This window comes from Muntiacus reevesi, chromosome 2 (genome assembly GCF_963930625.1).
Source record: "Muntiacus reevesi chromosome 2, mMunRee1.1, whole genome shotgun sequence".
NCBI lineage: Eukaryota > Metazoa > Chordata > Mammalia > Artiodactyla > Cervidae > Muntiacus > Muntiacus reevesi.
Window position 1 is genome coordinate 247,172,279 of NC_089250.1, and position 15,307 is coordinate 247,187,585.

General features: G+C 37.6%; 1 protein-coding gene across 2 annotated transcripts in view; it reads left to right on the forward strand.

Annotated features, from left to right (window-relative positions):
• The window catches only part of CBFB (core-binding factor subunit beta), a 47,745-nt gene extending 37,897 nt beyond the window's left edge, over window positions 1–9,848 (forward strand). For both annotated transcript variants that reach the window (XM_065925484.1, XM_065925482.1), the window contains exon 6: window positions 8,019–9,848. In XM_065925484.1, coding sequence (XP_065781556.1) covers window positions 8,019–8,041 — 23 coding nt within the window. In that variant the 3' untranslated portion in view covers window positions 8,042–9,848. The remainder of the gene's footprint in view (window positions 1–8,018) is intronic.
• The last annotated feature ends 5,459 nt before the right edge of the window (window positions 9,849–15,307 follow it).

Below are 15,307 nucleotides of genomic sequence, written 5' to 3' on the forward strand. Positions count from 1 at the left end.
GAGAAAAATACAGTGGTTTCCAACCCCCCCCCCCCCCATAATTCAGGTATCTGTAAGTGGATCTTAAAAAATATAATCAGACATTCTTTTTGTTTTTAATTTTGTTTTTTAAAAAGTAACAATTTTATGAAAAATGGGTTTTTTACACTCACCTGGATAAAGTTCTTATTTCCATTTCAAGAAACTGAGACTCAGAAAAATTGACTTTCTGTCTTTCACATAGTTGGTTAATAAAGGGAAGAGTGAAGACTTAAACCAGTTTCCTAAGCAGACATTTTCCACCAATACAGCCTAGCACTGCGAAATGAATTTGCACATCACCCACAAAGATGATTAAGTTGAAAAATAAAATCTCCCAGAAGAGGTCAGAAACCATTTTGCCTGGAAAAGAAAATACTGAGGAAGAAAAGAATAATAATGGTTCTAGTGGGTGGTCCTGAAGCCTGACTGGAGACAAGGGCCAAGGAGCAGCAGTAAAGTCGTGGGTGGCAGTAACCCAGTAAGTGGGCCTTGGAGGCTTAAGATCCTGGCAGCACAGAGGGTTGGGGATGTCCTGCCCCTGTTTAGATAACCTCTGAGGCCCCTAGCCCTGGCTTGCTAAACTTGTAACAGTGGGGCTCAGGAGCATTTAGTATGTGTAGCTGATTAAGGTTACTGACAGAAGGAAGCAGAATTCCAAGTGGTTTTGGTTTTCCCCAGTGTCTTTTAATCTGAAATCAGTTTTAAAACTGCTGGAGTGATTACTTGTTACACCTTTTGAATTTTGCATCATGTGCATCTATTACCTATTAAGAGAATGTTTGTTGGTTGTGTTAACACAGAATGATGAGAACAGATTTTCAAGCTTTTTTTTTAATGTGAACTTCTGTCTTCATTTGAAATTTTACATAGAACTTTAATATATAAATAAGACAGCTAACGGGGGCACTGCTCTGGGTGAAGCAGCAGGAGGGAGTATTCTGTTCTCCCTCTGGAGTCCCTGGGATTATTTTCAGGGAACCCAGTAACTGGCAGAATGTAACTTGAAAACCTTTCAGGTAGTAGATGAGGATGAGGCTTCTAATAGACTGCCCTGGTTTTGAATCCTAGCTCTTCTACTTGTTGCTATGTGACATTGGGAAAGTTGCTTAAATTCTTGACCCTCATCTGTAAAATAGAGCTAACACTGTACCTCCCAAGATACTGCCTAACTCAGTATCTGACACTTAAAATGAAATTCATTGGAAGCTAGTTTCTTCATCCCATCTTTCATTTTTGTTTATTTATTTTTAATTGGAAGATAATTGCTTTACAATGTTTTGTTGGTTTCTGCCATGCATCAACATGAATCAGCCATAGATACACATATGTCCCTTCCCTGTTTACCTTCCCTCCCACCTCCCACCTCCCACCCCATCCCACTCTAGGTTGTCACAGAGCACTGGACTGAACTCCCCGCATCGTGCAGCAGATCCCCACTGGCTGGCTGGCTTACATATGGTCATGTGGATATTTCAGTGCTGCTCTCTCCGTCTGTCCCACCCTTTCCTTCCCCCACTGTGTCCACAAGTCTATTGTCTATTTCTCCATCTCTCTTGCTGCCATACAGATAGGTTCATCAATACTACTTTTCTAAATTCCATGTAAATGCATTAACATATGATATTTTTCTTTTTCTGACATACTTCAGTCTGTATAACAGGCTCTAGGTTCATCCACCTCGCTTGAACTGACTCAAGTTCATTCCATTTTATGACTGAGTAATATCCCACTGTATATATGTACCACAGCTTCTTTAACCATTTATCTATTGATGAACATCTAGGTTGCTTCCAAGTCCTGGCTATTGTAAAATAGTGCTGCAGTGAACATTAGGGTACATGTGTTTTCTAGAATTGTGGTTTTCTCAGGGTTTATGCCCAGTAGTGGGATTGCTGGGTTGTATGTTATTTTTATTCCTAGTTTTTAAAGAAATCTCCATACTGTTCTCCATAGTGGCTATATCAATTTACAGTCCCACCAACAGCGCAAGAGGAGTCCCTTTTCTCCACATCCTCTCTAGCATTTATTGTTCATAGATTTTTTTATTCATCCCCTCTTTCTGTGCATCTTAGCTCACAGTGTATCTGGAGTGGCAGTAAAGGCAGGCATATCCTAACTTTATAGACTGTGAAAGTCAAAGACATGTTACCAAACTATTTTGTATCCTGTGCTGTTTCTTTCTTTCTTTGTTCTTTTAACAATAGTAAACAATTGTGCGCTTTTCTGGCTTCTCTTGGGGTTGAGTAGTGACAAGGAGCAGGTACAAACTTCCTGTATTTAGTGATATTTCTTGATCTGAGGACTACATGGGTGTGTTTACTTTGTGAAAATGCATCAATCATATATTTAGAATTTGTACACTCTTCAATACAGAAGATAAAAAATACTTTTTTTAATAAAAAAAAAGCAGACTTTAAAATAGAAAAAGTAATCAAAGACGTTTATTCTGTAAACTGCCTGCCCATTGATGTCTGTTGCCTCATAGAAGTAACCCCATGCCTCTCTACCTGAGATTCTTTCCACGACTTGAAAATATTGACATGCTATGCATGGCAGTCTTTTATGTTACACATCTCTATAACTGTAATTTCATTGCCTTACTTTGGAATTTTGTGAAAGAAGATTGAAGTTAATAATTTCATAAGATAGAGGCTGGGTGCTTTGATCATAAACAAGTTGGAACGATACCTCTGTCATCTGTTCTGTAGCAGCTCCCACACACTCTCAAGTGTGTGCAGAAACTGCCTTCAGCTTGATTGGCCTCTTGACCTAAAACTGTGATATAGTACTGTTGGCTCTTAATTCAGCTGCAGGGTGACAGGGTGCTTAAAGAGATTTTCTCTGTCATTATCGAGAAACTGTTTTCATTTGTTTAGGTTATAAAGCGTTAGCAAATAAATTATTGTCTTTAATGTCAGAATGGGTAAACAATTATTGCTTATTCTGCTATAGTCAGTTTTAGTACAGTTCAACAAATCATATGGGAATTTTATGTGGAAACTATTTGGAAATAAAAACAGGCGAAAGACTATGTGGTTTTTATATTTATGTTTTGTATGTTTTTGGAGCCTTCGATTCTGTGTGGTCCAAGAAAAAACTTTCAGCCTCTTATTTATTTTAAATTCCCACAGACTTCAGTTTTCACATCACTTAACTCTGTCAATACTTATTTTTATGTAAGGACAAATTAACATAAAAATCTGTCCGTACTGGACCTTCCTGGGGTGTATTTTGGACAGTAGATGAAGGTGAACTAGGAATATGAACTCAGACTAAGAGTCAGCATCGGAAGAGGGTTAGTGAGGGAGAGCAAGGATGCTAGGTCTGCCTTCTCCCACACAGAGGGAAAGGGCCTTGTTTGGTATATATCTTAGGAGAGGTAGATTTTACTAAAATTCTTTTAATTTTAACTTTATTCTAATTCATAAAAATCACTCTTATCTACAGGATGCAGATTTTTTTTTTAACATTTGAAAAGTTCATATAGATAAATTGGGAAGTTATAAGCAGCTTGTAGTGATAGCAACAGCGTGAGTGGTTAGTATGTGCCGGGCAGTATTGGTTTTACATCTGAGTCGTAAATGTTCTTAGAAGATGCATCTCCCTTTTGCGGAGCTGAGGCTGAAAGAGGGCAAGAAGCCTATATAAGCTCACACTACTAAAGTGTAGAGCTGCCCCATCCAAGCCCGGAAATGTCAGTTATTTCCACTATCTCTTTTGTTTTTTAAATGCCATTTTAAAGTTTTCCTGAAGTATACTTTATAAAAACTGTATTTTTTTTTGATGTGCCTAGTAGACCAGCTCTTGAAGTCTACTAATGATTGTCTTCTGACCTTGTTTTTACCTTTTTTATGAGTTTAGAGAAAGTGCATTTCTTTCTGTTGTATTAGGACTTAAAATTTCTGCTTTGTGCCTCGTCTCGCCTTAGCAGTCAGGAGAAATAGCAGTTACTTAGAAGGCCGATATTAATACTAATTGTAAGATAAAGGTTCATTTTCTTTAGCGTTCACAGCTCACTGTGAAACCTTGGGGGAGTCATGTAGCATTCTTGGTCTCAGGTCTGTCATGTGTGAGTGAGAGCTGGACTAGAGCTCTGTAGACTCCAGTGCTGCTCTGAACTTCTGTCATGCTCTGTTCCAGCCTTTAGCCAAGTGTCAAACATAAAGTGATTTGCACATTATCTTGGTGTAGTATACACTTGATAAATTTGGATCTGTTTTTAATTATTAGGGCATTTTCTCATGAAGAGTTTTCTGCAGTTTGATAATCTTGATAATCAAGGAAATCAGCCAGGTTTTATTCATTTTCACTTGGGTATCCCTGCTCTTGGCTACTTCTGCACGGCTCTGATCAGCAGAGAAAGCTCCAGCATCTGGTGCATGTCTTTGTCTCTTCATTTTGAGCACATCCCATGACTGCCATCTAGAAACTGGATTTGCCATGTTTCTGGGTGATAAAACAAGAGCAACTGGTAGTGAGGGGTCTGTAGTAAAATGTCTAGATTAATTCTTTATAAAAACTGGAAACAAATTTGTATTTTGAACAGGCTCATGGGTGTCTGCTTTTTATTAAAACCCTATTCTGAAATATTGTTAATAAAAAGTTAAAATCAAGGGCCTATCTGGATTGACTGGGGAGAAAGAAACTAGAAATTACAGGCTTTATGCTTTTAAAATAATCAGGTTCAGAGTTTCTTTGCCATCATCTCATTTAGTGTGTTACTCATAGAATTCCTTCTAAAATACCCAGCCTTCATTAGAAAACTGCCACAGTTTAAAGCACTGCTTTTCAAGGCAGTGTATCCAGCTGTTAAATTCCAGTCTGTGTGGAATCTATTTCATCGGACATAAATGTGTCAGTATTTGTCTCCTTCATATGACATCGCATACATCTTCCTTTCAAGCATTAAATTTCCTCCCAGTCTCCCCGCTCTCTCGTTCTTCTCTCTTCTCTCATTCATACTGTCAGACTTCCTTTTCTTTTTTTCAGTTTTTGATTCTCCATTATAGTGTCTTTTACATCTTCCTCATTCCTTCTTTACAGTGTAAATAGAAATTAAAAACACAGAAGGCAAAACAACTTTTCTTTCCAGGCTTTTACCAAAAATGTATTTTAAACAAATAAACCCATAGCAACCTCTGCACAGCCCTGACTAGTAGGGAGGACTGTAGCTGCTGATGACTGTTTCTGTCACTCATTTGGAGTCATCCCATTATTAAAATAATTGTTTTTTCTTTTACTTCACTGAATTTTTTTAAAATTTATTTATTTTTTATTGGAGGATAATTGCTTTACAGAATTTTGCTGTTTTCTGTCAAACCTCAGCATGAATCACCCATAGACACACACATATCCCCTCCCTTTTGAACCTCCCTCCCATCTCCTGCCCCACCCACCCCTCTAGGTTGATGCAGAGCCCCTATTTGTTTCCTGAGCCATGCAGGAAATTCCCCTTGGCTATCTATTTTACATATGGTAATGTAACTTTCCATGTTACTCTTTCCTTACGTCTCACCTCTCCTCCCCTCTCCCCATGTCCATAAGTCTGTTCTCTATGTCTGTTTCTCCATTGCTGCCCTGTAAATAAATTCTTCGGTACCATATTTCTAGATTCTGTATATATGCATTAGAATACGATATTTATCTTTCTCTTTCTGACTCACTTCACTCTGTATAATAGATTCTAGGTTCATCCACCTCATCCCCATTATTAAAATAATTTGAAAATTATTCTTATTACAAGACAAAAGCTGAAATACCTTTTTCACAAAGTATTACTGGTAGGTTAGTAGTAATTTATAAATATATAATTAGGATTGATTTTTCTCAGTGTTTCTTCATTGCTCAGCCCCTTTCTAACCTCCATTGACTGAAACCAGATGCTTATATTACCATCTCTTGATTTTGCAGAATTGATCTGTCCTTACACTACATTTAGCATTGATTCTGTAGAGAACATAGCTTGTTTTTCTGATGCATATGCATTCCATCGCTCTTTCAGTCTGTACCCATGTAGCATAACATTAATCTGACTAGTTAATCGAAAGGAATGTGCCAAGAAGTAGTCAGCGTGTAAAAATAGTTAAGGTTTGCTAGAGGAATACATCACAGTTTATAAGAAAGACCACAGAAATTAGTGTTGGGTTTGCATTTGTTTGAAAGTGAATAAGGCGAGGTCATTTCTGTCTAAACAGCATAACCTTTTTGAAAAATGTTGATAAAACTGGAGCTTCCGACTAAACATGATTTTACAGGACAGTTGTGACTTGTTGAGATGTTTCACTGAAGATCCAGGATGTTCATTCCCTAACAGCTGTTTTAGATCTTAATAATCGAAATCAGAACATTCAATTTTTGATTGTTTCCCAAAACTGACAGATAGTGGACAATCAGTTGGTAACAATAATACATGATTCCATTTAGCTAAAGATGGCACAGGTTAATTGCAGTCAGTCCTGGTTGCTGGCATGTAACAAAGGTGGCTAAAACAAGATCTAGGTGAAAGATGATGGTGGCTTGGACGAGGGTGAGAGTGGTAGGCATTAGTCAGAAGTGTCAGATTCAGGATTTATTGAAATGTGGAACTATCAGGATTTGCTGTTGGATGTGAGAGAAAGACATGTTGAGGGTTTTTTGCCTAAACAGCTGGTAAAATGGAGTAGCCTCTAGCATAGGAAAACTGTTGCTGAAGGAACTAGGTTCTATAAACAGATGTTTGTGCTTGACTGACATTTGTAGTCACTAAAGAACACTTATGGAAGAAAGATGCACTGGAATTTGTGAGAAACTGAAAGTAAATATTATGTGTGGATCAAGCAGGGGCCCTTATATTAAAACTGTATATTTCATGTTGATGTTTGGTAGAAACCAACACAATACTGTAAAATAATTATCCTTCAATTAAAAATAAATTTTAAAAAACTATATTAGCAGAGTGTGTCATGTACAATATGTTCATTCTTAGATGTCCTCTATTATTTCCCATAGTTTAAACAGAAATGTTTATCCTAAAGTGAAACTTGAAATCCTCAGTGTTTATAATTGTCAAGCCTTTTAGTTGCTTAGTATTGTTGTAAAGATACTTCCTGGTATAAACAAGTGCACCAAGGACTCTCATATCATATTTTTTTGAGACAATACTTTATCCATAGTAATTCTGAATTTTATTTCTTGGCGAAGAGATTTCTGGTTAAAACCCAGATGGCAGAGATAGAATACAGTGAGAGATGAAATTCGCTACTATATTTTTGTTATATGATTAATAAGCCATATACTTATTATGACTCAGGTTTTTTCTCCGTAAAATGGATAAACAATAGCACCTGTGTTATAGGTGGTTGGCAGGGATTAAATTAATTCAGTTAATTCATGTGAATTGCCTAGAACAGTGCCCAGCATATAGTTAGTGCTCAATGGATGCTCAGCTTTTTAAAAAATGATTTTATTTATATGTATATTTAATTGAAGAATAGTTAATTTACAGTGTTATATTAGTTTCAGGTATACAGCACAATGATTCAGATATGTATATAGTCTTTTCCCTTATAGGTTATTGCAAAATATTGAGCATAGTTCCCTATGCTATACAGTAGGTCCTTGTTGTTTATCTATTTTATATAGTAGTATGTAAAATGTCTGCTGGTATTAAAGAGAAAATGGGAAAGTTTGCTTCTAAGATGTTTGGATGGTGTTTTTAAGTTAAACCCTTTAGTCCCAAAACTATAAATACAGGATTTGTTGCTCTTTTATCCACAGTACATATTTTGATAATGCTCTTTTGCATATAATGAGATTTTTATTCTTGGTTTTTAAGGAAACTATAGCAAAATATTTCATACATAATCTGTATTGTTCTTTTTCCTCTTAACATGTGGAGATACTGGCTGAAAATTCGTTGGCTGCAAACTTTCCTTATATGTGCTACTGTATTTTATATTTATTAGCACTTTGATTTTCAAAACACATTTTCACCCTAAATTATAATTTTGTCATTGCAGGCAAGAAGACAACAAGACCCTAGTCCTGGTTCCAGTTTAGGTGGTGGTGATGACCTCAAACTTCGCTAATTGGTGGCACAAAAGATGTGACCCCATCTTTACATATTCATTGTTTCTAGTCTGCAGAAATAATTAATTAAAAGACCAGAAACTGTGATAACTGGAGGTACTACGGTTTATTTCTCAACCTTAGGCAGTAACAAGACATCACAGACTGCCATGGTTTTGCACTATAATACCTGCATTTCTGATTTTGTATGCATGTAGCCAGTAATAATTTGAAATTTTTTTCTATGCAAGCTTACCTTGTTGGCATTATTTTAGTGAGTTGAAACTATCCACTTGTAAAACTTTGTTTTCCCTTCATTTTAATTTAAAAGTTCATGTCATTTTTAAAAAGTCAAGAAATTGAAATTTTTACCAGAGGGTTTTTTCCCCCTAATCAGTTGCTCTAGTTTTTTTGTTGTTTGTTTTTTTTCAGTTTTAGATGTATTGGTTATACAGCTTCGTTTTAGATAAACATTCTTGGCTTTTTGTTTTGTTTCCCCCATTTCCTTTTGTGTTTTTATAGTTTATGGCATTTTAAAACTGCTGATGGTTTGCATTATTTACAAGCTCAAAACCTTGTAGCATAGAGCTGTCTGCCATGCCTTCTAACAAAAAGTTTACAGTTGTTAAAGTTGCAGTATCCTTTTAAATGTTGATAATCAGCTCCTTTTCTTTCCTTTTTAAACAAAAAAAAATTTTAATTGGTATTAACTCTAGTCTGCCCCAGATTGTTTTAGATTCTCTTCTGTAATCATGAGTTTGTATGGAGATATTCTCAATATTCTACTGAAATGCCTAAAGAAGTCACAGGCTGGCTTCTGTTTTATTCAGGGATTTTTTTTTTTAAGTCAATAAGAAAAGGGATACTGGAGCTTCTTCATGTATGTAACAGCATATTAAACTGGAGACAGTGATGAATCAGCTACAAAGGTAATATTGTATTAAAATCATGTTTAAGATAGCTGCTTTTATGTGTATTTTATAATGCATGCTTTTGTAAAAAACAATGCTGAGTGATGAAAGATTAGTCTTAGAAAATGTACATCTATGCAGAGGGTACATTTTCTTCCATTAATTATTCTGGAGAAAAATTCACAAGTTATATATATATGGTATTTTCCAAAAGGACTATTAATAGAACCTTTTGAGATGAATTAGTATAAGAATATTTTTTAAATAGGCTCATTGTCAAATTGATTGCAGCTTTTTTTTTTAATACAAACTGGAAAAAAACGTAAGTCATTTGGCATCTCCTTACAAATAATTTTCATGGTTACATTCATTTAAATGTTACTGCATTTCTGAATTTTTGCAAAAATGTATTTTATCATAATAGAATGGCATTATTATAAAGAGTTTGAAAAAACTGACATGGTCAATTCAGAAAATGAACTGAAGTCTGAATAAGGTCATTGCATTTAAAACATACACTTGACTGATGAGGGAGGTGTGACTTTCAATGTATATAGGTCTTATAATTCATAAACATATCCTGTATCTCAGAATAAAAGTATGTGTTATATATTTGAAGTCATGCATGGTAAGGAGTGTGTTTAAATCACTATAAACAATATGCATCATAAAAGACCATGCTGATCTTGTGTAACTATGAATGAATTGGTTGGATTTTGATATTGTGCAGCTCACATGTTTACACACTCAGTGCCCTAATTTCCCTTGAGGGAATCGCCTTTTAAATGATCCTTCCAGTGCTGTTTTAAGGTTACTTTATCACAGAGCTCCTTGGTTTTTGACTCTGCACTTAAATTTTGTTTTTCTTTTTTTTAAAAAACATGATAATGGCACATTTTTTCTATTGCTTCTAGCTAAGGACTTTCAGTCCACCAGTAACTAAGATCAAACATTATTAAATGTTCATGTTACCATCCTTCTGTAAATACGGGATTGTTCTTGTCATTTAGCATTGTACTGCTTCCATCTGTCTTAATGCTGGCATTAAGATCATGAGCCCTTTTTCTCCAGTAGTGCAGGCTTTGAAAACTACTTTTATTAAGTTATTGATGCAATTTGATATTTTTCCATAATCTGTATTTAAACAAAATGACATCATTGCATCATCTTTTCTAAATTCATCTCCATTAAAACTTGCCTTAAGCTACCAGATTGCTTTTGCCACCATTAGCCATATTGTGTGTTTGTATGTTTAATTTACTTTCACAATAAACTTCTGTGTAGTGAACTTCTGGGTCTTGGTTCTTCATTAACAATAATCCAGCAATTTCTGTTTCAGTGTTCATTATGACACAAAAATTGATTTTATATCTGAACTGTTCTTGCATCCTGCTATTTATATTTACCCTTAAAAAAAACCAACAACAGTGGCATCTAGTGGTCATTTCTGTTAATTCCAAAGAAATTATATTATAGTTTTCAAAAAATCTGCCTTGATTTACCCAGCCTATGAGATATGACTATAGAGTAGTCAAGTTGGAGGGAAGGAAGAATTCCAGAAGTTACACATCCAAGTAACTTCCATCTTTCAAATTATTCATTTTAGGAATATACTTTCAGTTTGACTGTGCTGGTGTCATATCAAACATTCTTAGGACTTTTCTTGGCATTTTCCTACACCAGAAAATTAAACCACTTACTTTAGAAGCATACCTTAAGCGTGATCATAAGAAAATAATTATTCACCACCAGACTTACTGCAAATAACAAATACCTTTAATGCTGAATTGACAGCATGAAGCAAAATTTCAAAGAGTTAGATTCATACTGTGAGAGTTAATTTCAAAAATTATTTGAGCCATAGCATCACAGTTTCAGTAATTACCTCTAGAAACAGGTATTTGTATATGTTAGTTTGGGGTTACCTGGGAAAAGAAATGCCTTACTTGATTTATGCCTCATTTGGCACTGGGGAGGTTTTTCAAGCTATAAGAAGCTATTGTGAATTATCCATTGGTGCATAACACATTGCCCCAAAACTTAGCAGCTGACAATAAACACCATCTCAGTTCCTGTGGGTCAGAAACTGAGAAGCAGCTAAGTCCAGTGTTCTGATCCAAGGCCTCTCCTGAAGTCAGATTGTCATCCTGGGCTATATAAGACACCTGTGGCTGAAAGATCCTCCCAAGTCCACTCGTAGTCATTGAATGAATGACCTTTCATGGTGTTGGGGATGGAGACCTCCTCCTTTCTTGGCACATGGGTATCTCTATCGGGCAGCTCATGACTTGGTAGCTGGCTTTCCCAGAGAGTGATCTAAGATGAAAGCCACATCTTAATAACCTCATTTGGGGCTGCCATACTCTTTATGTTAAGTAACTGGGTCAGGCCCACACTGAAAGGGAGAAGTACTGAGCTTCATCTCATGAAGGGTGGGGTGTCAGAGTCTGTGAACATGTTTTTAAAACCACCACAGTCATTTTGCCACATGAGTGTAAGTATTTACAAGACAACGTAGGTGTTTTGATGTTGCAAACATTCTTTAAGACTGCAGTTATTTGCAGGCGTATTTCAAGGCATGATTCTCCTGGATAGCATCAGTTCCCTTTTCTGCATCACCATCACATATTATGTACATGGCATTTCAAAAATATTCAAGTAGAAAATTACAATTTGTAGAGTAGAATCATTGGTGAAAGTGGCAGTTTGGTTCGTTTAAGTGTAAGATAACTTGAAAACAAGTTACTGTATTAGTCAATCCTCAACTTCTGGCTAGAATAATTTAAACAACTTAAAGTCGTTACTGGCCTTATTCAGGTTTCAGAAACATTGGGAAATGTGAGAAGATAAGATACAGGCATAAATTTTTGGTTAGAGAAGATAATGTACATCCATGAGTGGTAGATGCTAAGCAAGTGTGGCTATCGAGCTTTTGGAATGTGGCTGCTAAAACCAAGAAACTGAATTTATTTTCTAATTTAAAAACTGAGTTGTGAAGTAATTAGTGTCCAACTAATAAAAATAAATTTAAAAAAATAAAATAAAAACTGAAGCTATGTTAAATATTTTTTTGTTATAACTGGGGAAGACTACATTTCATGTTAGCCTTTGAAAATCTTGTTTCCAGGTTGAAGTACACTAAAATACCAAATACCAAAAATCTAATACAAAAGAAATAAGGTTTAATTTACATTTTGACTACATATTAAAATATACACTGTTATATTGGGTGAAATAAAAGTAACTTTGGTTTTTCCTTTTTAATGTGGCTAGTAGAAAATTTTAAATTGCGTGTAAAGGTTTATATCAATATTAACATTGTAAGTAGGCAAAGGACATAGGTCATACTTTCAAAAGGAAAAATAAGTTTTAAACAAAGGAAACTATTGAGTCTCACTGTTTTTAAAACAAAAGTGTGACTTTTACCTCCTAGGATCATTTAGGGAAGAAATGTATTCCAGTGCCCAAAATAGTAAAGTGAAAGTTGCTCAGTTGTGTTCAGATCAAACCATGTCTCCTGCATTGCAGGCAGATTCTTGATCAGCTCAGTCTCCAGGGAAGCCCAAGAATACTGGAACTGATAGCCTATCCCTTCTCCAGCTTATCTTCCAAATCCAGGAATTGAATTGGGGTCTCCTGCATTGCAGAAGGATTCTTTACCAGCTGAGCTACCAGGGAAGCCCCAAAATAGGCATGGTCTTTGCCCTCAGGGAACCTACGATCTGACTCAAAAAAAGAACCAAAAGCAGACAAAATATACAACTTGTATTGGAAGTTGTGGCTCTTACAGGGCACATCTAACTTGGTCTGGGTGGTCAAAAAGACTTCCTTGAGAAAAAAAAAAAAAGACTTCCTTGAGACATTTGAGCTGAGATCTGTCAGCATGACAAGTATTATAGGTAGCATGGCAAGTTTGAGAAGCTAAGTGCAGTTGAGTGTGACTGGTGGAATGAGGCTGGGGGTGTGCAGTGAGACGAATTTGAAAGGGTCAGCAGGGGCCGGGGTGAGGGTCACCAGCAGTGCTGGATGGACTCTTCCAGTCATGTTAAAGTCCCTGGACAATTCCTAAGGGCAAATAGGAAGCCAGTGAGGGGTTGGGGGTGGGAGGGAAAAGGTGTTTGATAAAGCTCATTTTGGTTGATAGAACTAGAAGCAGCAAGTTTGTCCCATTGATGATATGGTGACGCAAGAGGAAGATTAAGGATAGCTTAGCGAGCATGAAAGCACTTCAAGTCAGAGAAAAAAGTACAGGAGGCATAATTGACGATTTTTTCTTAACCTGGATAAGTTGGTTGTGTTGCCTAAAACTCCTCAAATTTTATTGGCTTAAAGAATTATTTGCTAAATGTCCATCAGGTCAATACCTGCCCATTGACCTAGGATGATAGATCACGGGAACATTGCTAGCCATGTGACAGCCAAGAAGACAGTGTAATGAAAGGGGCACTGACTTTTAAAACTGTCACCTGAAACTTGACACATGCATCTTCAGTTTTCATTTCACTGAACCTAGCAATCACAAGGACCATGCTCAACTTCATCTGGACAGAGAACCACAGTCTGCCTTTTGCCCAGGAAAGAAAATATCTGTGACTACTACAGGCCACCCTTTGAATTCTTAAATATTTAATTTTCCTATCTTTCCCTCTTATTTGCAATGCAGAAATAGATGTAGAGAACAAAGGTATGGATACCAAGGGGTAAGGCAGGGATAGAATGAATTAGGAGGTTGGGATGGGCATATATACACTACTATGTATAAAATAAATAACTGGTGAAAACCTACTGTATAGCACAGGGAACTCTACTCAATACTCTATGGTGGCCCAAATGGAAAGGAAATCCAAAAAGGGGGATATATATATATATATACACACACACATATATATATACATATATACACACACACACACACACACACACATATATAAACATATAGTTAATTCACCTTGCTATATACAGCAGAAACTAAACACTGTAAAGCAACTAACTCCAATTTTTTAAAAAGAGGAGGGTTCTGTTAACACATATATATCATAGTTAGCCACTTCCCTACTGATGGACTGGAGTGGGTAGCCTACCCTTTCTCCAGCAGATGTCCCGACCCAGGAATTGAACAGGGACTCCTGCATTGCAGGTGGATTCTTTACCAACTGAGCTATCAGGGAAGCCTGGACATCTTAATGACTCAGTTGTATTCTTTTGGCATAGGATGTTGCAAATGGATAGACTTCTCCGTGTTTATTTTATTGTCAGTAGCAATAACCTCAAGTTTTGGTAGAATCTTCCATGTTACACTCCTACCAAACTAGTCTTAAGAATTCAGGATGTCACTCTGCTAAAAAACATTCCTCCGGGGCAATATAATGGAAAGAATTTGAATTCTACCCCTCGAACCAAAAGGCCTTCAGCTTCTCTGGGCCTTCCCCAACCCCACCCCCTACCCCCTCGCCTATAAAGTGAGATAGGACCAATCTTGCATCCCAGGGTGGTTGTGAGAATCCAGAGATTCCGTCCATGAAGGGTCAGCTCCAGAAGAAACCTGGTCGTCTTTCAGTGTCTTTCAGTCGTCTTAGAGTGCCCCAGGACATTGGCCAGAAGCTCAGGCTGAACAGGCTGGAGGACACTCTACTCCCGACTTGTAAATGAGGAAACGGTCACGAAGAGCACCAGAAGTTTGATGAAAACCACATAGCGCTGGCGGCAAAGCCGGTGCTCCGGCGGAGTCTGGGCGGCTGCCAGCAGTGTTCGGATTGCAGCCCTCGGGGCTGTGCACAGCGGAAGGTGGTCGGCTAGGAGGTCGGCTACTTAGCTCCTCCCTAACCTAGTCCGCTCCCTCAACTCCCCCAGCAGCCCCACCCCCGTCCCACCCCAACACAAGTACTCGAACCCACTCCTCGCTTGCTTTGAGCTCGACCCAAGTCCCAGTGGCCGCAGAGAGAAGGAATCATTCCTGGACAACTAGAGGCAGCTGCGGCCAGCGTCAGTCTCGGCCCCAACCGGGAGTGGTAAGGCGCGGGCGCGTCTTGAGCTTTGAGGCTCCATGTCCTCTCTCCCCGCTGGACCTCAGACGGTGCGCTCTCGGAACTCGCCTTTTGCGTTCAGTGACTGTGAGTGGGACGTACATGGAGACGGCAGACAGGTTCTGTATAGCCATGTCACATGTATGTGTTGCGTGGTCACGCATCCTTTTGTGAAACGTGTTCACTGTGGTGTGCGGATGTCGGGGTGCACGGAGTGTGATGCTCCTCACTGCAACAGCTCCCGCACTTCCGGATGATACTCACAGGCCTTTCTGCTTTTGCCGGACTGTCGCAACCGCCTATCCG